Below are 20,648 nucleotides of genomic sequence, written 5' to 3'. Positions count from 1 at the left end.
TAGAACTCTTTGTGTACTCTAAAGGAACTCAGCCCACACCTCCTCCTCTTTCTTTATACTTCTCCACATCCTTGGGCCTAGTGTTCTGCTTTAGCAATGGATTTACATATTTTGGGACAGTTCAGATAGATGGAATGATACATGAGCCTTAGTGACTGGCTTTATTCATTTAATATGTTTTCCAGGACCATATTATGTTATGAATTAGTGCTTCATTTTTTTTCCTTCACTAGATAATATCCTATTATGTGAATTCCCCTTACCTACTGTTAATGTTGGCATTCATCTCCAGTTACCACATGGACATATTTCATCCCTCCTGAGCAGGTACCTACCCAAAAGTAAAACTGTATCACTTGTAACTCTTCACTTCGCATTTTGTGGGTTTGAAAACCCCATTTTGAGTTGTGGTTACTTTAGTTCAGAATTCTACCAGCAATGCATAAGAATTCCAATTTCCCCATAGCCTCATCAACATTTAGTTATCTATCTTTTTAATTTTAACCACACTGATGGGCAGGAATGGATTTGCATTTTACCACTAACCAATGGTGAGAATCTATCTGATCATGTGCTTTGGGGCCTTTGATATATCTTTTTTAGAGAGATGTCTATTAAAAGCCGCTGCCTATATTTAAATGATAATAAGTTGCCTTTTGCCATATTGTATGAGCTCTTTACATTATTGAGAAATACGTGCCTTGTGGTGTATCTGCTGACGTTTTTGAAAATAAGGTCATGTTTTGCGTGCAGCCATGCCTGTTTCATCTACAGACACTTTCCTCCAAAAATACAAGAGCCAGGTGGTCGGACAGAAAATGAACAACACGAAACTGCCTGGCTCCGTCCAAAGAAGCTCAGCTACACCTTTATTAGATGAAAATGTCACACGATCTATTTAAAGCAGAATAAACAGAAGCTGCTTCTTCTGTCACGTATTTTATCATGTTCTTCTGAAAGTAAGGTGATTTTGGAATCAGAGGTTATGTAAATGAATACTCATGTAAGAGTTTCATTTTCATGAGTCAGAATCTGTCCGTCAGTTGTCCTGTTTTATGGAATTATGCAGAATCCCAACCAAAGGTCTTCAGCTTCCTTAAAGTCCATATTCCCATTGTCAGTCGCCATGGCAATTTACTTAAGCTCCATTCTGATTTATAAGCCTTGGAACAGTGGACTTAGGATGATGCTTGCTGCAGGACTGGAAATGCTCTGAGACACTTTAGTGGATAAGAGTTTATGGGATTTTTCTTTCTTTCCTTCCTTTTTTGCCAACATGGCTCAGGAAAGACAGGAGATTTGTTTTCCTGCCTTTACCTAAGCAAACCTTCCAAGTTCCTCGTTAGGACTTTGATCTCTGTTAAGATGAGAATATATGGTACTCAGGCTAAGAGAAGGGTTCATGGGGGATCAAGGAAGCTTAGTATATTTCCTGGAAATAGGAGGGAAGACAGGAACGGAGCTGTGGCAGAAGCATAGGTACTTTGCCACTTCGCTTGTGGGCGTTGTTGCCAGTGGAGTAAACCTTACACAGCATGTGATTAGAAAGAGATTGAATTGATCACAGCCTTTTGTCCCCAGAGGCCACACTTGTTGCCAGTTCTTGGGACAAGCAGACCTAGCCTACGTCAAGATCAATGTCAGACTGCCATCCATAATTCAGGGTTAAAGTTTGCTATTGCACATGGCCCAGCTCACGGAAGATGGGAGTATATAAACTTATTAGTATTCAGAAGAGTTGACAGAGTGGAAGCCTGGGGTAGGGCATTCAAATGTTTTTCCTCCGTAAGCCATCTACCTTTCTGAATGCAGCTGAACTAGTCAGACTTAAGCCAACATCAGACTGCAGTTGTAACTGTTTTATTTGTGGGATGCGCCACTAATCCTCTCTTGCAGTACAGTCCTCTCTCGTGCTCTTTCCAGTTTGTTTTATGACCCACGGTGGTCAGGTTTTGTTCGCAGAAAAGCATTTTCCAGCGATTCAACTATGTTAGAGCATCCCGAATCAACACTCCACTTTCTTTCCTGAACTACGCAGTTGTCTTGAGGGCTTGCGCTCCCTTGCTCTTCAATGTTCTGGTCTCGCCAGGGTGACTCACTCAGTTCTCGAGGCTTGTAAATGTCAGAGAACCCAGAGTTCTCCATCTGTGTCCTCTCCACCGCTGGGGTTTGGAGCAGCATCCAGACACTGGTTCTGATCCCAGCCAGACCCGCCCATCACTCATTTCTTCTACCCCGCACCTCGACTCCAAGCCCCTACCACACATCTTTATTTACTTTAAACCAAAGTACAGTCAGATCATACATTTTTCATAAGATTTCAGTGTGTATCTTTAAAGGATAGGGCTTTCTTTTTATCCTCAGATGACATGTTACTGCACCGAAAGAACGTAAGAATTCCTAATTATTTAATTTCTAGTTGTTTCAAATATGCCCCTTTGATCGTTTTTGAAGTTGATTTGAATCAGGATAGTGAAGTCATTCCATCTTTGATTTCTATGTATTTATTTGCTCCTTCATTTATTTATTTGTTTGTGTGGCAGTGTGTGTGTGTGTGTGTGTGTGTGTGTGTGTGTGTATGCATGTGTGTTTTACAACGTTCGTGTAGTGGGCAGAGGACTTCGTCCATCACATGAGTCCCAGAAATCAGATTCAGGTCATCAGGCTTAGCAGCAGTTGTGAGGCATCTCACTGGTGCCTGAAATCATTTTGAATCCTCTTATTTTCCTATCCAGGTTATCACCTTGGGATACTGTGGGATACTGTGGCTAGCATCTTCTTGCTCACACAGCCTACCTGGCGCCCTGCCCGTGGTAGTCATAGCAGTCTTTCCTTCCCACTGCCCTCATCTTCTCAGAGCCCTTCCCCTTTTAGTCTAGGCTAACCAGTAACCACATTGCAAGACAAATAATATCACATGTCTCCTTCACTCAGAACTCCTTTGACTTTCCAGTTTACTCAGAGGCAAAAGCCCAAATCTTTAGTATAATCCATGCATTAGCAAAAAAAAAAAAAAAAAAAGGATAGAGAAAGGATAGTGGGGATAAAAAACGGATTGTATATTTCTTTCATGAGGAAAATCTAGGTTCAACATGTGTGCAGATATGCATATGTACATATGAAACATAAAAGCTGAAAGAAAAACTATGAGAGGGAGGAAGTGAGCCAGCAGGACTGGCAGGGAGCTCAGAAGAGGGTATGGGGATGGAGTGAGCATTCTGTGGTGTTACACGTGTATGTTATAACCAAACCTGTGCCTTTGGTATTCTGTATGCTAGCCAGAAGGGTTGATTTAAAAAAAGTGAAAACTCAAAATAACAACAACTAAAAGGATATGTTCAGTCTCAAAAATCACCTAGAATTTTGGGAAGACTGTGTCTCAGAGTTTCTATTGCTGTGAGAAAACACTATCTCCTCCCCTCCAGCAGGCTGGAGAGGAAAGGGTTTGTTTATTTGGCTGACACCTCTAATCCATCATTGAAGGAAGACAGGGCAGGGATTCAAGCAGGGCAGGAACCTGATGGCAGAAGCTGATGCAGAGGCCATGGGGGATGGATTACTGGCTTGCTAAGTCTACTTTCTTATAGGACCTTATAGAACCCAGGACCACCAGTCAAGAGATGATGGTACCACTTACAGTAGGTGGGCCCACCCTCATCAATCACTAATTAGGAAATGCCCTACAGTCAGATCTTATGGAGGAGTTTTTCCCAATTGAGCTTCCCTCTTTTCAAATAACCCAAGCTTGTGTTATGTGGACATACAACCAGCCATCACAACTTGTATGTGAATTTCTACTGTATCATTTACTGATGTGACAACTTAGTACAGTTGCATTCTAGGCTCATGAGAACATGGCTCATGTTCATGTGCCATGGAATAGTAGACACCTGTGATTTTCATTATAAGGCATATAGAAAATTAATTAATGTGCTTAGAGGGTTTCTAGTGTTGTGATAAAAGACCATGACCAAAAGCAACTTGGGTCAGAACATGTTAATCTCAGCTTATATTTCCATAGACTGTCATAAAAAAAAAAGAAAAGAAAAAGAAAAAAAAAACAAAAAGAAAAAATGTCAGGGCAGGAACTTAAAGGCAGGAACTGGGGTTGGGGATTTAGCTCAGTGGTAGAGCGCTTGCCTAGGAAGCGCAAGGCCCTGGGTTCGGTCCCCAGCTCCGGAAAAAAAAAAAAGGCAGGAACTGAAGAGGAAGCCACAGAAGGACCTCTGCTTCCTGGCTTCTTTCACAATGGCTTTCTCTCATAAAACTAAGGAACACCTTCCCAGGGGTTCCGCCACCCTGCATGAGCTGGACCCGCCCATATTACTCATCAATTAAAGAAAAGTGCCTGCAGGCCAATCCTAATTGGGGCATTTTCTCAATTGAGGTTTCCTTTTTCCAAATGGCTTTAGCTTGTGTCAAGCTGGCATAAAACTAGCCAGCACCACACCCAGTGAATGTTGGTGGCAGTCCTCTAATTGTCTTTATCTAAATGATTGGTACAATGTCGTCATGGTCTAGATAGAGCAGCTGAGGGCACAGTGGACAAAGGGTAATGGGGATTAGTTTGTGTTATTCAGGCTAATGGCATGCTTCTGCAGCTGGATTTATCAGCTACACAGTGAACTGTGTGTGACTTTTGGAGCATTTCCTTCCTTTTCCATGCTTCTAGCTCCTAACTGTAAAATAGAGGCACTGAACTATATCAACGTAGCAAATAACGTTAATCCCTTATGTCAACTCAAGTTGATCTGTTGTGGGCACCTGGGAAACAGATTTGAAAGGATTCTGAGGCCTGGTCTGGAATCCGTTGATAAGTATGCTGTGATCTATTAGCAATGCCCATGAAGGACAAGGAGGCCATGACAACTGTTCTGAAACTATCCAGGCCTAGACGTAACGTTCTTCACGGCCTCTCTTGGCTCCCTTGATTTGTTTTCTAGGTCTGCTAAATGGATGTGTGAGGCTATGGGTGACAGCCTATCCATCTCCGGGAGTCTGAACATACAGTGTCTTTTGAATGGGAATAGAGGCGACCATTCCTATCAGGAATCTGAAAGCCTGTCAGAAAGTTATAAGGCTGCTCCTGAGAGAGACAAAAGGTTTCATTGAGACTTCAGTGTAATTTAAGCATTTAAACATGCAAACAAGCAAACAAATCCTTTAGGGGAAAATGGCATGGTCCCCAGAAGTTCTGCAGATAATCCTGCTTGGGGATACCTTGTAGGTTAGGGTGTTTTGTCCTGTAGCAAGTTTCTGACAGTAGCATTTAATGAATCTAGAAGGACATTGGAAACAGCAATGTCCTGATCTGCACAGGAAGTTACAGGTTTCGAATGGCTGTTGTATAACTATGAATATGGGGCACAGATAGAATATTTTAGAAACCAATTTAGCCACTTCCAGTATTCAGAGTGTGAGGCGAAGGAGGTCTGTCTTCAACAGTTCTCAGTGAGCTTCAACAATAAGATTTGACTTCCAGGAGCCTCCTGCAGGAAGCCACGGTACGAATCTCTTTTCAGCTCTCTATTTTCATAAGGCAAAACTCCTTTGTCCACTGGCATTTTGTCATCTGAAGCGCAAACATCTTTCCTCGGGGCTTGAGGTAACTGTCTTACCTGTGCAAGCTTCTCTGATTTGACAGATGTTTTTCCTCACAAACTGCCTTTTCCTCCTTGTTGCATGACCTTCATACCCTTCTCCTGCCTGCTTCATTGAACTCAGATCCCTGCTGGAGCAAAAACCACCTGCCTGTACCACACGGTTACACTCCTTTTAAAGACAGCATGCCATTCCAGAAGACTTTCTCTGAAACAACACTCTACACCCTCATTTTGCCCTGAGCGCCTCCTCCAGTCTGGCGCTGTGATGGAAGGACATTCTTCCAGGGGAATCTATGAATAGGATGGCAGTAATAAGCAGCTGAAAATAATCTGTGAGGCGTTTGTAAATTGCCCTTCATGAGCTGCAGTGCTTGGGAAAGATAATTTGTGGTTCCTGCAGAATAGCCTGAAAACTGGGTCTTTCATCTGCAGTGCGTTTGGCAATTAAAACATTTCGTTTCTCATATTAGCAAATGATAACTCTACATTTGTTCATCTAAACAACTTGATTTATATTTTTTCTGTTCTGAGAAGCTGTTGACATTTCAGAGTAAGTAATTATTTTCACTGCCAACTGCTGTGTATGGTGACTGTAGGCAAACGATAGAAATCTGAGTCTGCACATGCGTCACTTAACTCCCGTGGCTTAAAGACTACCTATTAAGCTAGAAGCCCTTCGCGTGGGTTATCATCTGTACACCAACATCTAATAGGATCAGGGTGTTGACAGGCAAGGGTTCGAGCCACGTTCATGGTTTGTGCAGTGTACTAGAAAGGCTTTCATATAATCTCTGAGGGGACAGGACAAGGCTGATCTGTAGCATTGCCAAACCGCTGACAGGGCATAGTACGCTTTCAGTCCTAACTCACTTGTTAGAGGAGGCTTGCACTGCTGGCCCTGGGAGTTCTCAGGGTATGTGAAGGCTACCCAAGGCTAGCTCCATGTACCCAAGTATCCATGGGGCTAGAGTCAGAACTCTATGAGAAATGCTCCTAAGAACAGGGGGCCATGCCTGCTCACAGTATGAGCTTGGAAAACATTTGGTCAAATTGAGAGGAAGAATAAAGGGAGCTTCTCAATTTCCTCTCAAATTACATTCTTAGCCAAAAAAATAAAATGCAGTTAGGACAATGGAAAAAAATGCTTTTTTTCAGTTTGAAAGTAGTTGCTCCATCCTCAGAATACAAACTCAGCCACACCGTTGAATTGAACTACCTTAGCACAGAAGAGAAGAGGTGTCAGGGTGAGTGACAGCCCATGCAGCCCTGGGCTTTCTCTGGGAACTCTTGTTGTTCTGTTCTATTCCACATTGTCATTATGAATGCCTATTAATGGCACTCATTAATGGGTTTCATTGTGATCATTGACATTTAAACTTCTAAAAATAAATCATCTAGCTAAATTGATACTCCAAAAAAGACCGTTTGCCCAGAGCCCACTGGTACATGCAAGGTTTACATTGCTGATAACACGCTAGACATCTGTCTGTCCCAACACACGCATGTCCCATTTGAATCAAAGTTGAGGAGTAGACAACTGACTGGGGATCCAAACCAATTTTTATATGGCCTTGAGGGGTGAAGTTGAGCCAGTACCCTGAATGGCAAATGTGCTTTATCCTTTGAACCAACTCCAATTGATTAGTTCTGGTTGCCTATAGTGCTGTCTTAAGAAACCATCTGTGATATATTTGAGGCTCAGCTGGGAAAAGAGCTGGGATTGATTAGCAATGTCTGTCATGGGCTCTGGGGGAACAGCTTGCCCCATATTTGTCATTTTCTGCTTTTAACATGTCTTTAACTCCTCTGTGCTCTCTTCCTGTGCAATAGTCATGATCCTAAAATGTGCCTACAGTATAAACAGAAAGCGTAGGTATAGGTATATTCCACTTTAAGAAAGCCTAGCGTAGAAATGCAAATTTGGAAAAAAATGCATCAATCTGGAGCCAATTATTTCCATTACAGAAAAGATTCCATGAAAGGTTCCTTTAAATAGTGAGCTCCCCTGCTGCATTAAAATGATGATTCAATTTATAAAAATTCACTCTGCATGCAACTCTCTCTGACCAAGTCTGTGGACTTAGCAAGCCATACCTGAACGTTTTAAAGTCATGCTGCTGCGGCACTAGCCAGGATGTCTGCCCCTGACAAGTCCCCCCAATAACTCCCCCTTCTCCCTCAAACATCCTTCTTATTTCCTATCCCAGAGTGTTGAGCATACAATCTGGGCAGTGATCAACAGCTACTGGCTCCCACCCGTCATGGCTGCATTTCATTAGTGTGTAGGCTGATTGCTCCGAGGGTGTTTATGTGTGGGTGTGGCTGTACAAACCCATGCCCTCTGTGCACTGCGTATGCAGACGCAGAGACACAGCTGCTGTTCAGCCTAACCTAAATCCATCCCTGTCGTGAGAGTTCTAGGGTAAGGTTCCAGTTGGTCGGTTATGGCCTCTTGATAATATCTGTCCTGTATTCTAGTTTCCATTCTCTCTGTCTCCCTTCACATCAGAACATTGCCCAGGCTCTAGGCCTGAGTCCCATTATCCAGACATGGAACCTTTGTCTTCCCCTGTAGCTTAGAGAGCCCCAAATGGTTTTCTGACTTAGAAAAATTAAATATAATCTGACTCTTGTGTCCAGCTATGAAATTCCCAAGCAACAGACATTTCCACTAAATATGTAACATACACAGCATATAAAAGTCCCACCAATCTGGTATGAACTGATTATAGAGGCATCCAGTACGGGTCAGGCAAGCACACCAACCTATTCCAGGCTCTCCAACTGGTGGCCCTAGAACTCCTAAAAATGCCTATTGACACACATGGCAGAATTCTTGTTGCTTTGCAGAAGCAGCTTAATCCAGAGACAAGTACAAAAGAGATGGCCCCATTCTCCTTTATGTTCCCACCCATAGACTTCTTGCCATATCTTCAAGATACGCACGTTGCAAGATAGAAGTGTCTCTATTTTATCTATGGTAGTTAAAAGTTGTGGCATAAATTTCTTCCCACTGAGTACTTTTTGTTTTATTTTTTGGACACAGTTTTTTTTTCCTTAGATGGTTTGGAAGACGAAACATGGGTCAGGAGGAATGAACACATCAAGCACACTCAGTCATGTCTTCTGGCCCTCAGTGATCAAGGGGGCCTTGGACGTGAAGGCTCTCAGGCTGGTGAACTATCCATTGGTTCCTCGCTTCCCATCTTCTCAGACTTCCTGGTTGGTGCCAAGGGTCTCCCTTGGTATTGGGCTGTGATAGCCGCGTAGGTACATCCATAGATCGCAGCTGCCAGCATCATGAGACAAACGATCCCACACACCACCCCAGTGATGACCACAGTGGCCACAGCATGGCGCAGGTTGGTTGGCTTTGGTTTGGGTCTGTTCTCACACTCCAAGGGATCATGCTGACCTGAGTTATTCTCAGGAGATTTCTGGGCATCTTGCGGAACAGAACCAGGCTGCTGAACTAGTGAGGGTACCAAATTCTGATGACGTAGAGGACAGGGTTTGTATAGTTCGTGAGGAATGGAGAGGAGATCCTTTCCCTTCCAGGGTTCAGGCAGCCTGCAGATGGCACCGTCTGTTTCTCCCCCTTCAAGAAACAAAGCAAAGAACAATGGTGGAGCTCTTGTACAGCAGTATTCCAAAGTCCTCAGCCTGCCACAGACTAAGTAGACAATTATTTATGGCTAAGAATTCGGTAGGAACCAAGTTACCTTAATATTATATAAATGCTGAGGGAAGCATTAGGCACATGCTGACAGAGAATGTGAGAACTCAACACCCAAGGGCATTGTGGTCTCCAGCCTTCCTCCCACCCACTGCCCATCACACAAGAATCCTGTCCTGCTGGAGTCTCACTAAAAATCAAAGAATGGTTAAAACACTCATTGTTGTCATTTGTGTGTTAATTCCAAAGACCCTATGTCTCTATCAACACTCTTTATGGAGGTAGAGTGGTGTGTTCTGAGTTTTATGTACCTGAGCATTTGACAACACCAGATGTTGCTCTTGGTATTAAGTAACTCATCCTCTTGTGCCTCATGACATTTACTTTATGGGAACAAAGTTCTTAAAGATTTCTGCCATCAGAACATCCCAGTTGTGTCTTGACTCGACAGTTCAAAATCCTCACCCTCCATATTTAAGGGAATTCTTTTTAAAATCTACACAGGGTATGAGTGGATAAGTCGACACTCAAGCCCTGTCCCTAGTATACTTCCCTGTCTCTACTTCTTTTTTTCTGGTTTGTCCTGGACCAAGGCAGTGTGGTCCTACTACTTAACCGGCAGGACCCATAGGTCCTATGGCTAGTTTCTCCCAGGTTTCCCTAAAACCCTCAGCAGGGGAGGGCAGCATGTTCCTTTAGCAAATGCAGAATACAGATTCTCAGTATACATCATAGGGGATTGTTTTAAGTTAGTATGAGAAAAGTACATATGGTAGTTGTCACTTCAGTGTTATTGTCTCATGCTAATAATTGTCTTGTGTAATAACTTAGGGCTGGGGAGATATATGCCCATCCTTCCTATCTCATTATCTTAAGATGAGTTGTCAGTGCCCTCTAAATAGATAGAGCCAACCCACAATACAAGGGTTATCACATAACCCAGAAACACCAGGGTTAGTGACAGGGACAAAATCCAGTACATATTCTTTTGGCTGCCATTGCTTAAAACTGAATGACACATGACTAGACTCCCTTGGGCTCTTCCCAGCTTCCTCAGCAATCCCTTGAGGCATGAATCCCAGCTTTAAAGCAATAAGATCAAAGTGGAGTTTCCTGAGAGCCACTGGTATCCAGGCGGCTGCTGCAGCTGGGCTGAGATGAGGGGCTCTCCCTCTGTGGGAGCTTATTTCCCTTAGCCACCTATGGTGGCTCTTACTAAGTCTTTAAGTCAAGGATAGAGGCCAGAGAGACAGATACCCTGGGGGTGGCAAAAGCATTTCATCCAATCAAAGTACAGCGAGGCTGCCATAGGAGAGCCCGGACTGCTTCACTGGCTGTTGTTCACCTCAGCTATGGTGTACTGCGTTGTCACTCCAGGTTCATTCTTGTTCTGTATCTGCTTTTCTCTCCGGTATTGTGCTAAAATCCAGCCAAAGACAGGCCTACAGTGAATGTCCAGACACAGCAGGAAGGCAGGGCCCGTGCCTGGCACTGTCTCAGCAGCTTCCAGTGCAGCTGTGACTTTGGCCAGGATCCCTCTCCCACGTCCACCATCTTCTCAGGGACCCCGACTCCAGAGACAAATCTCCTGGTCACAGCTTGAGGGTTCCTCTCCCTTTTTGACTCAAAAGAGCTGAGGGAGCAAGAAGTCCCAATCTTCAGCTTCCAACTATGCCCACCTGACACGGATAACACTTTACCTCTGTCTCGGATAAAGTGGGTTCAAATCCTAGGTTTCTACATAACTTAGCTGTGCAGTTCTGGAAAGTTCTTACTCACTCTGAGCCTCTGCTTGCATTCCTGGCCATCGGGAGAGGAGTAATAATGAAATTTGCTTTTCAAGATTTGTTCTGAGGACTTGGATGGATAAATCATGTCAAGTGTTCAGCGTGGCACTGCCATACCTCACTCAATGTACCCGTTTCACAGTTAGCCATGAACATCAAAGTATAGGTTCATCTGTGGATAAAGGACGAGCATTTATCATCCTGCGTGCATGTCTGGGTAAAGGGGAGCCTATTCTACATTGACCAAAACAAATCATTTTGCCCTTAGGCCTACAGGATCCTAAGTTTTCCAATTCCTTGGGTTTCATTTGGAGCCATACAACTGAGTTTTGCCCACTTCCAACACACAGAATCCCCACAATGTCCGTCTGTGTGCTGGGTGGTGACATTAAATGTCATGTGATGAAGTTAAAGGCATCGCCATCCAGAGGAGGCTTATGTCCCCAAATGGTCACGTGGAATGCAGGCCTGGAGTGCAGGTCTCACTCTCAGTTGCCCGGGACTCAGGCGTGGGTAAGCGATAGACTTCGGTATAGATTGCTGAAATCAGGTGGTCTGTGATGTTAATCACCCTCCTTGACTGATTCCTTCTGTGTCTGTAGTTGTTTATAAAGGTTCACACTAGCATCTGCTGCCTTAGCTTTGCTTTAGGCAGTGTGTGCATAAGCAAACTGTTGCCCATGTCTTGTATCTAGTTAGTAGTTTTCCTTTCTTGATGCTGGGGCACCAGACCATGGTACCCTGAACTGATTTTACCTTCCTCTGAAAAAGGCCATTATCTGCACTTCAGAAGCATTGCTCTAAAGGAAAGGCAAACCGCCCTGCTAGATCAAGGGATCAAAATCAGCCCTAATGCTATCCACTTCCCCTTGGCGGCACTAAGTGCTAGACAAAGGTGTATTTTCACCCAAGTTTGTGGCTGAATAGGAGAATACCATCCTTATCTGCATTATTTCATGGATGTCCTAGGTCTGGAAACTACATATTGATTTTACATTGGACAATGCTCTTCTTTGATAAAAACTCTTTCTGGGATGGTCTGTTTCATGCCTATGACTTAATCCAGATCTAGCCACCTCACCTCCAAACATGTTTGGTTTTTGGTTTTGCCCTATAAGAAGGATGCTACAAAGTTACATAGCTGCCTTTGGGAACTAACTTCAGTGTGGGCTAGCTGGTGCTGCATCCATTGCTCTTAGACCGTTGAGAAGCATCCTGATGCGGCAAGTTTGAACTTCTACCATATGTAGACCATGCCTCCAGGTGATGCTCTTCCCCTAAAGCATCTGCGGTCCTCAGGTCTCCCTGCACTCGAGCATACAATCGCCAACAATCCCTCCACCCCGAAGTGTGACAAATATTTAAAAAATGTCCCCTTCCTGAATCTTCCTGAATTGCGTATCTCTGCAGACCTTCCCACTGCCTCCGTTCCCTGACTGCTGAAAGCATCTCCATTTATGTAGTTACCAAGCAGACAAAAATACAAAAGACTCCTCCATAAACACTCTTTCCTTCTTCCAGACTACCATGCTCTTCAGCCCCTCAGCCATTTCTACCACAGCACTGTTCCAAATGCCATCCACGTCTAGGCCGTTGTCATCTCTGCTCCACTGAGATCACCTCCTACCTCATCCCACTAGCTCTTCTTCAGGGGCCTTTGCTCTGCCCTCTCAGAGTCAGCAGACTGGCATTTTACATAGTGGTCAGATCATACTGTTCCCTAGACAAGAATTCCTCAGAACTTCCCACCTCCCCTAGAATAAAATCCAGACAGGGCACCTGCTCTGCACATGTTTAGGGACTGGGCGAGCACCCAAGATGTGCTGTGTGTTATCTCCGCCCACTGACTCACTCTCTCCTCTGGCTCTCACTAAGCCAGGCTCGCTCCCTCACCAGGCCCTTAAGGCTTGCTGGGCCCCCATCCCCACAGTTTTCTTCTGTTCCTTCCTGTCATTGTTCTGGTTCTTATACACGCCATTGTCTTGGGAGGCTTGCCTTTCCCATCCTATCTAAACTGCAGCATATTCCTTTCTAACATCACTGGCTCCCCTAGCTGTCTTACCGTTGCCATCTGAATGCATACATTTTTTTTATTGTCTTATAGAGTATCTTTCCTTTTACACTTCGAATGAAACCTTTGTACTGATAAGGATTTCCTACTCACTGCCTTTTTCTCTGGGTCTAGGGTAGTGCCTGGAACACCAAGGACATTCAAGAAGAGGAATGAGCAAATGGTGCTCAGAGATGCAATGTGTGGTTCAGGAAAGAACACAAAGCCAAGGTTCAATAGTCAAGTTTTCTGTTCTCATTTGTTCTTCTCCTGTGCAACCTTAGGCTGATTCTTGAACTTCTCTGGGCTTCTGTTTCCCATTGATAATCAAGGTTGCCAAGCTTTTCTCTCAGATAGCAAAGGCTGTGAGATGTGCTTTGGTCTTTGTCACAACCACTCCACTTTGCTTTATAGCATAAAATAGCCACTTGGTGCATAAAGAACAGGAAAAAAATGCACTGTTTGGCCCTTCATCTGTACTTTATTAACCCCTGAGTGATTTCCAAAGTCTACTTTCTCTAATATTCTGGAACCTGTTGCTTAGATTTGATCTTATGATTTCCTCTCCATGTGAAGATACACAAAAGCCTACAGCTGCCCCTTGCACCCTCCTACACCCTCTTGAGATGCTGATGCTGGTGACAGAAAGACACACTACTTACCTTCAAAAATGAACCTCTCCAGCCAGAGTTTCAGACCCAGTAAGTGGCAGTCACATTTCCAAGGGTTGCCCTTAAGAAGTACCAGCCTCAGCTTGGGCATGGCCTCTAGAAGTTCACGATCCAGATGTAGAAGATGGTTCTGTTGCACGGCAAACATGGTTAGGTTCTCCCAAGGCTTGCCCAGAGATGTGGGGAGGACACTGAGGCTGTTGGATGATAGATCAAGCTCCCTGAGCCCAGGCATGACTTGGGCAAAACTGCTTTCTATAGAAAGCAGGGAATTCTGGGTTACGTTTAAAACCTGCAAGTGGGCAAGTCCATAGAAAGCCTCTGCAGCCAGATTTGAAAGAGAGTTGTTAGATAAATTTAAGGTGGTGAGCAGTGATACAGACTTAAATGCAAGAGCAGGAAGCCAGTGGATCCGGTTATCCTGTAAGAGCAGCGTTACCGTCCATGGGGGTAGTTCAGGGGGGATCGTTGACAGCCCCTGGCCACTGCAGTCCACAGAGTTTGAAGATGGGTGACACAAACATTTCTTGGGGCAGCTGCCCACACCTGGGAGCAGGATACCCACACTGGAAACCAGCAGCAGAGCACCTAAAACAATGAGAATAGAGTGGGATGGAGGGCAGTGTATGAAATGTGGTCACCATCAGCCAAGGAATTCCCAGGCAGCATGGTCCTGAGCCAGCAGTGCCTTCCACCCAGTTAGAAAGAGGTCCTCATCCTTAGCAGAATGAGACAGAATACACCCAGGCCAGTCACCAAGGCAAGCTCTGAGCTAACCATTGTCAGAAGCCTTGGAGAAGGGACTTCTACTGTGACTCCATCATCAGACTATAAGATCGGTTTCACATGAAATAGAGAGGGTTAGGGGAAAGTCATTCTGGGACATGTGTCCTTTGGAGGTCAGAGCCAAGTGTGTGGGGTGTGGCAGGTAGAAAGACCATTCCATTCCAGAAGAGGGCCGGCTATTTGAGCTTTGTATGGTGGTAGAAATGTTCTGTGCCTGCCCTCCAACGTGGATGCCACTAACCTAACCTGTAGTTTCTGAACTTCCAAAATGTGATTTCTACAACACAGAACTGGCTTTTAATTTTTACTTTGTCTTAATTCATTTACACTTCAATGATCAGATGTGGCTTCAGGTAATCATGTTGACTAGGGAATGCCCTGCAAACAGCTGTCCAGCTTTGCAGATATAACCCAATCTGTAATGATCGTTTTTCTCCCTTTTTCTATGATGGTTTGAAAAATTACCAAAAAGCATTAGAAACAATATAAGAAATATCCTTATTTCTGAAACTTGTACCAGCCATTCATAGATGATCAGACTTCCGTCATCTTCTTGCTTCTTATTAAGAAGTGAAGTGGAGCACACAGCCTTCTTCAGATCACACTTGGTTTTCCTCAGTGAAGCTCCTTCACTCCACAGAAGCCCCGCAGAAACCTGGTTTCTGTCTTTAGATATGCTCAAACCAACAGTCACCGTACTAGGGTTATAGGTCTGTAGTGCCATGGTTAATTTTGTGGTGCCGGGAATCATGCTCAGAACTTCATGCATGCTAGACTAGTACTGCTGACTAAACCCCAACTCCTGTCATCTTAATGCTATTCAAAAATAATATTCAATAGATGATACGAGAGTTGAAATGTTTATAACATTTCCAGCTTGAGTTGGAATAGGGAGTTACGGCATATTACCTGAATATTCTTATGAGATCTTTGGCGTTATCTAAGGATTTTTCTTCCTGAAGCTAAGGTCTAAACCTGAGGTCTTAAGTTTGCTCATAAAAGCCCTATCACTGAGCTAAATGCTCAGATCATAAAGGTGCCATCGTGTGCTCAAATTCCCTTCACTTACTGCAAGACTCAACATTTCCAGAGTTGGGAGTATTGGGAGCTTATCTTGAGCACGGATTGGAATGAGCCTATTAGGTATTCCTTCTGATTTTGATTTCTGTAATTGCTAAAGATGATCCCTGAGATAGAAGGGTGTGATCCTGAGCAAATGATACAGACAATGGTAAATGACCAGATGGCATGCGCTACATGGCGGGAGTCAACTATTGCTTTATAGATATGAATCCACCCTATGACCTCCTCAATCTGGTTGTTTGTCTTTATCATTTTGAAGGAAAAAAAAGCCAGGCATAGAGAGGCTAAATCACTCCCCAGAATCACAGAAACAGTAAGCAGTCGAGCATGATTTCATCTCAGACTGTCTACAGAATCTGTGAGAATTCTTATCCGCTGCATTACTCTTCTAGATATTCAAAAGAGACATAGTACACCATCGGGGATTGATTTGTACAATGCTATTCTCTTTGTTTAGTTAATCCACATAAATATAATCATACTTTTATCCTATTCTGCAAACTGTTCTGTTTGGTCAAAACTGTGTATCCACATGGGTACTTAGAAAGCTTCTTCATTTCTTTTAAATAAAAGGGCATATTCCATATGTGACCATGTCAAACTCAGTGTCCACCCACCCATCTCTGAGGGGTATTTGGGCTTCTAGGATTCCCCACTCACTTACTACAAATGGCACAGCTATATAGGAATGTGGGTGACTGCTCCCCAAAATACAGAGCAGGTCTCACTCTTAGACTCGGAGAATTGATATTTTCTTAAAAGTCTATGTGATCATTCTTGAAAGTTACAGTTTTCCTCCCTTTTCCTTGGGATTTGAATTTCTAAGTTGACAAACATGTGTCAAGCTTGTTTTGTTGAACTGTAGAGGCATTGACAGGGCCATGGAATGCCATTCAAAACAAAATGCTTATTGCCATGGAGACTTTCAAGAGACAGTTATTCATGTGTTGTTCTGGTTTGTACCTTACCTAGGGGGAAACACAGCATGACTGTCAAATATTCTACACCTTGATTACCCTGCTTTGGACTCTGCTCCTGGCTGCTGGTGCCCAGACCTAAAAGACTGGAAAATCAGGAACTTTCTGGGGGCAAAGTTGCTTGTTTGGATTTAGTTAAAGAGCCATAGAGCATCATATCCCCTTCTTTTTTCAAACAGAAATCTATAGCCCTAGTTTTTCCGTAATTTTTCAGACATCCAAATAACTTCTTTTAAAGCTCCAATGCCTTTCCATTAGAAATCACCTGATGCCATCATTGTGACCTGAGCCACAAGGATTTATTAGTTGCACGGAATCAGTCTTTAAACTCCAGAGTACCCACCCAGTCCATTTATCTCTTAATAAAAAGGCTTATATCCCTGAAATAGGGGCCAGTTTGCCTCCCATTTCCCCAAAGGGAACAATATATGAACTCTAACTCAAGGCACCATGTTGTCTTTGAAATGGCCCATGACAAGCCCACTGCATGTCCACACCACAACTATACACATTTGTCTTCAAGCCCCCTTTCCCCCTTGCTCAGCATGGTGACCCATCTGTCTGCCCACTGAGAGATATATATTTTTTACATCTGTCCAATGTTTTAAGTAAGACAGGTTGAAAATTGATTTCTCACAGACACTTCTTAGGGGGAATTTCCCTCCGTTCTCTCGGTGGGGGACTTCTGGGGTAGGGGCAATGGAATTCATTCCTGCTCACCTTTCATGGCTCAGGCTCTGCAGCAAATGCCCTCATCCAACATATACCCCGGCGTGTGTACTCACGGATCAGCACACCCTGGTTACCGCAGACTTGGAACCCAGCTTTCAATTCACTTGCCCTGAATCCAGCATGGGATTTTCTCCACTGCAGAAAACAGTTGCCTAGTTCAGGATGTCACTTATTTAAGCAGCTTGTCCCCTTGTCTCTGTCTGCTGTGGTCCTTCTCCATAAGAGGGTCTTTTGATTGTGTCCGGTCTTTTTTTGCAAAGTGTCAGCCTCCCAGGGATCTTCTCTGCCTTTCCCATTCAGACAGCAAACCACATAAAGAATGTTGGTCAGACCTTGGTGAACAGCTGTAGCATTCAAACATGACCCCAGTGGCCCGGCCTTTTTGATTATTTAATCTGCTTGAAGTCCAGGGCACCAAAATAAAACAGCCTTCTTAATCCGGCTGTGGCATCTGCATTCTCTTGACTTACCAACCATGCCTTGTCAACCCTCACTGTGTGGGGGGATGCTTGATACGAATCCCTAACCTGGGGTCTCGAAACAGAGAGTTTAATATGAGAACAAATTGGCCTGCTAGAGGCTGACAGTTTTCGTGGGGCACTTCTTTGGCTATTGACGGTGCATTCAGCTCACATCCCTGGAGATTAGCCGTGCTGACAGGACTCCATGCCCTGAAATCCACAGCCATGGTTTCCTTCTGTAGGTATTATAATCCCTCCTCCCCAGTGCCACAAATACATCTCACCTCTTGCTTGCTTGCTTGCTACACACACACACACACACACACACACACACACACACCACACATACAAACACACACACACCACATACACACATACACACACACCACACATACACACACAAACACACCCACACAAACACACACCACAAACACACACACACCCCCACACACATACAAACACACACCCCCCACACACACACCACATACACACACATACAAACACAGACACACACACACACACACCACATACACACACATACAAACACAGACACACAGACACAGACACAGACACACACACACACACACACACACACACACGCCAACACACATTGGACTGACCTATTGGCCAGCATGAAATACTTTTTCATCTTTTTACATTACCTGATGCTGAGGTTCAGACCCTTTTCTCAGACCCTCTTTGCATATAAAACAATAGCGATGTCTAGGTATGAGCTAGATGCCAGCTAAGTTGATTATCCACCAATAGGCAATGCTGTAAACTTCCCAACTGGGGATTGGAACCAGCTCCTTGAATGTACAGTCGCCCTGCAATTGACTTCCAGTGCCTGAAGTAAACTGTCCTGAAGTGAGCTTTTTAATTTTTTTTTTACTACTCTAGAATGTTCCACAGGCCTTCTTGACTGGTCAGGTGACAAAGTTCCTTTTTATTGAGGTTGTATAAAGCAAACTCAAGTATAGTTGAGCAGTAGAGCGTGGACTCTGGAATCCAATAGGTCTGGATTGAACTTACCCATACAACGCCTCATCTAATACAGGAATAATGGTACCCAATACTTTACAAGATTGTGTCCAGGATTAAATCTAGCCCAGAGTGTCTTCATGAAGGCCGAAGGCCACAATGATAGAGGAGATTAGTCCCAGGATTTCTGAGCTGCTTTCATTGGAAGAGCTCCAAGGGGAAGCCTGGCTTTTCATACCAGTCTGTGGTCACTGAGGAAGTCAGGTAATCCTTTGTGCATGAGACCTTATATTGTATGTGATTCCTCTGAATAGCTTCTTGGAAAATGATTTTCTCCTGTGGACAGCCTCACAGACTATAACATATGCATCCTGCTATTTCTGGAAACTCATCTTTATCTAGCCTGTCTCTGTTATCCTTCTCTTTGGCACCTTTTGCATCTGGTGAATCTGTCATTAACCTCCAACTCTTATCATCCACCTATAAAGACATTTCTACCATCCTCTCTCCTCATGCAGAAAATGAAAAAGCTGGGTAAGCATTAAGGCCTGATTGTGTCCAAATCTTGTTCTATTCAAACGGCACAGACAAACTTGAAGGATACTGCACTTACTAACTTTGCTGGTCTTGGAAAGATTGAGTGTTTTCTTGGGTTGTTGTGGATAGATCTATTTAACTTTGTCATTCAGGACCCAATTGGGGTCTTGCTCTTGGATTTGAGGCTGGATATTGACAGTACAGTTACATTGGGAGACCAGGACACTTATAGGGAATGTTAAGGAACAAAGGACTGTTGTAGTGAGGCTGATTTGCTAATTGAAGACACCTACTCTTGCACTGCATTGATGCCCCTAATGGGTGATTGTGGACTCTCTGGCCAGTGTCCTATTTGTAGAATTCAAGGAGTTGAAGTTCTGTGTGGGAAGTATATATAACATGATTCTGGAAGAGCAGGAGACCTGAAGTGGGATCTTTATTCCCACTGTGTATTCTTAGATCTCCAAGAGTCTGAGCTGGCTGCTCCCCACCGAAAACACTAATGTCCCAGGAACACAGAGAACCCCCGGAGTAGAAGAGTTCCTGGGAGCAGCTGCTTGTAGCCCCAGGGAGCTCTTCGGTTCTGTTTGTTCCTGCAGACTCTCACAGGCAACTCAATGCTGGGCCAGAGCACACATGGCCTGGAAGGCTCCAGGACACGTTGAAGGACTTTGGATGTGAAGGCTGATTGATTTATTCCATCTGACCTCAGCCAAGAGAACAAAGTGAGGCTTCGTGACCTGCATGCTAATGCCTGCAGCGCCTTCCCCAACCCTTCCTGAGTCAGATCCAAGAGGTGGCTAGACAACTGTGCATGCAAAAGGCAACCCTCGAGAGACGCCTGATGCCAGTGCAGGTCCAAGCCATTACCTCAAAAGGAAGCCAGCATTTCAAGAGGCTTCTGCAATAACACTAGCAGGACCTCAGTTTCCCCAGGGTGAGCTTAACTTTATTTATGTCCACCTCAGAGCAACACACTTGTCACCCTGGGCTTTAGGAAGGTCCCACCTTCAAAGACATATCCTTTTCCTCATTTAAAGTTGCATGCTTTCTTACATAAATTAGTGTAGTTAACATTTCCCTTCCTCCAAAAATAAATCAACAACCATTATTAACTCTCAAAATTGATGATGTTTGGAAATCCTGCATGCACCAGCTCTTTCTTCTAGGCAGCCTCAGACAGCTATTTAAAAAGACTAAGTTAGAACTAATTATATCCATCTGGAAGGAGACTTATAATAAATTATTAAGTGAAGGAAAGCAATTTGTAATGAGAATATGTATTGTATAATCCTATTTATGTA

At 44.0% G+C, this 20,648-nt stretch overlaps 2 protein-coding genes across 7 annotated transcripts in view; one reads left to right on the top strand and one right to left on the bottom strand.

Moving 5' to 3' along the window:
• The window catches only part of Cacna2d3 (calcium voltage-gated channel auxiliary subunit alpha2delta 3), an 823,841-nt gene that overhangs the window by 696,747 nt on the left and 106,446 nt on the right, over positions 1–20,648 (top strand).
• Positions 8,682–17,435, bottom strand: Lrtm1 (leucine rich repeat transmembrane protein 1). 2 transcript variants are annotated; one of them, XM_087589289.1, is made up of 3 exons: positions 17,354–17,435; positions 13,779–14,375; positions 8,682–9,201 (listed from the first exon to the last, which is right to left on the bottom strand). In XM_087589289.1, exons 1-3 carry the CDS (start codon positions 17,358–17,360, stop codon positions 8,771–8,773), a joined length of 1,035 nt encoding a protein of 344 aa, XP_087445415.1. In that variant the 5' UTR covers positions 17,361–17,435; the 3' UTR covers positions 8,682–8,770. The 2 variants fall into 2 exon arrangements, with proteins under 2 accessions (XP_087445415.1, XP_087445414.1); XM_087589288.1 differs by lacking the exon at positions 17,354–17,435.

Source organism: Rattus norvegicus, chromosome 16 (assembly GCF_021556685.1).
Source record: "Rattus norvegicus strain SHRSP/BbbUtx chromosome 16, alternate assembly SHRSP_T2T, whole genome shotgun sequence".
Lineage (NCBI taxonomy): Eukaryota > Metazoa > Chordata > Mammalia > Rodentia > Muridae > Rattus > Rattus norvegicus.
The sequence above is the reverse complement of the archived record's forward strand: the minus strand, read 5'-3'. Positions and strand labels throughout refer to the sequence as shown.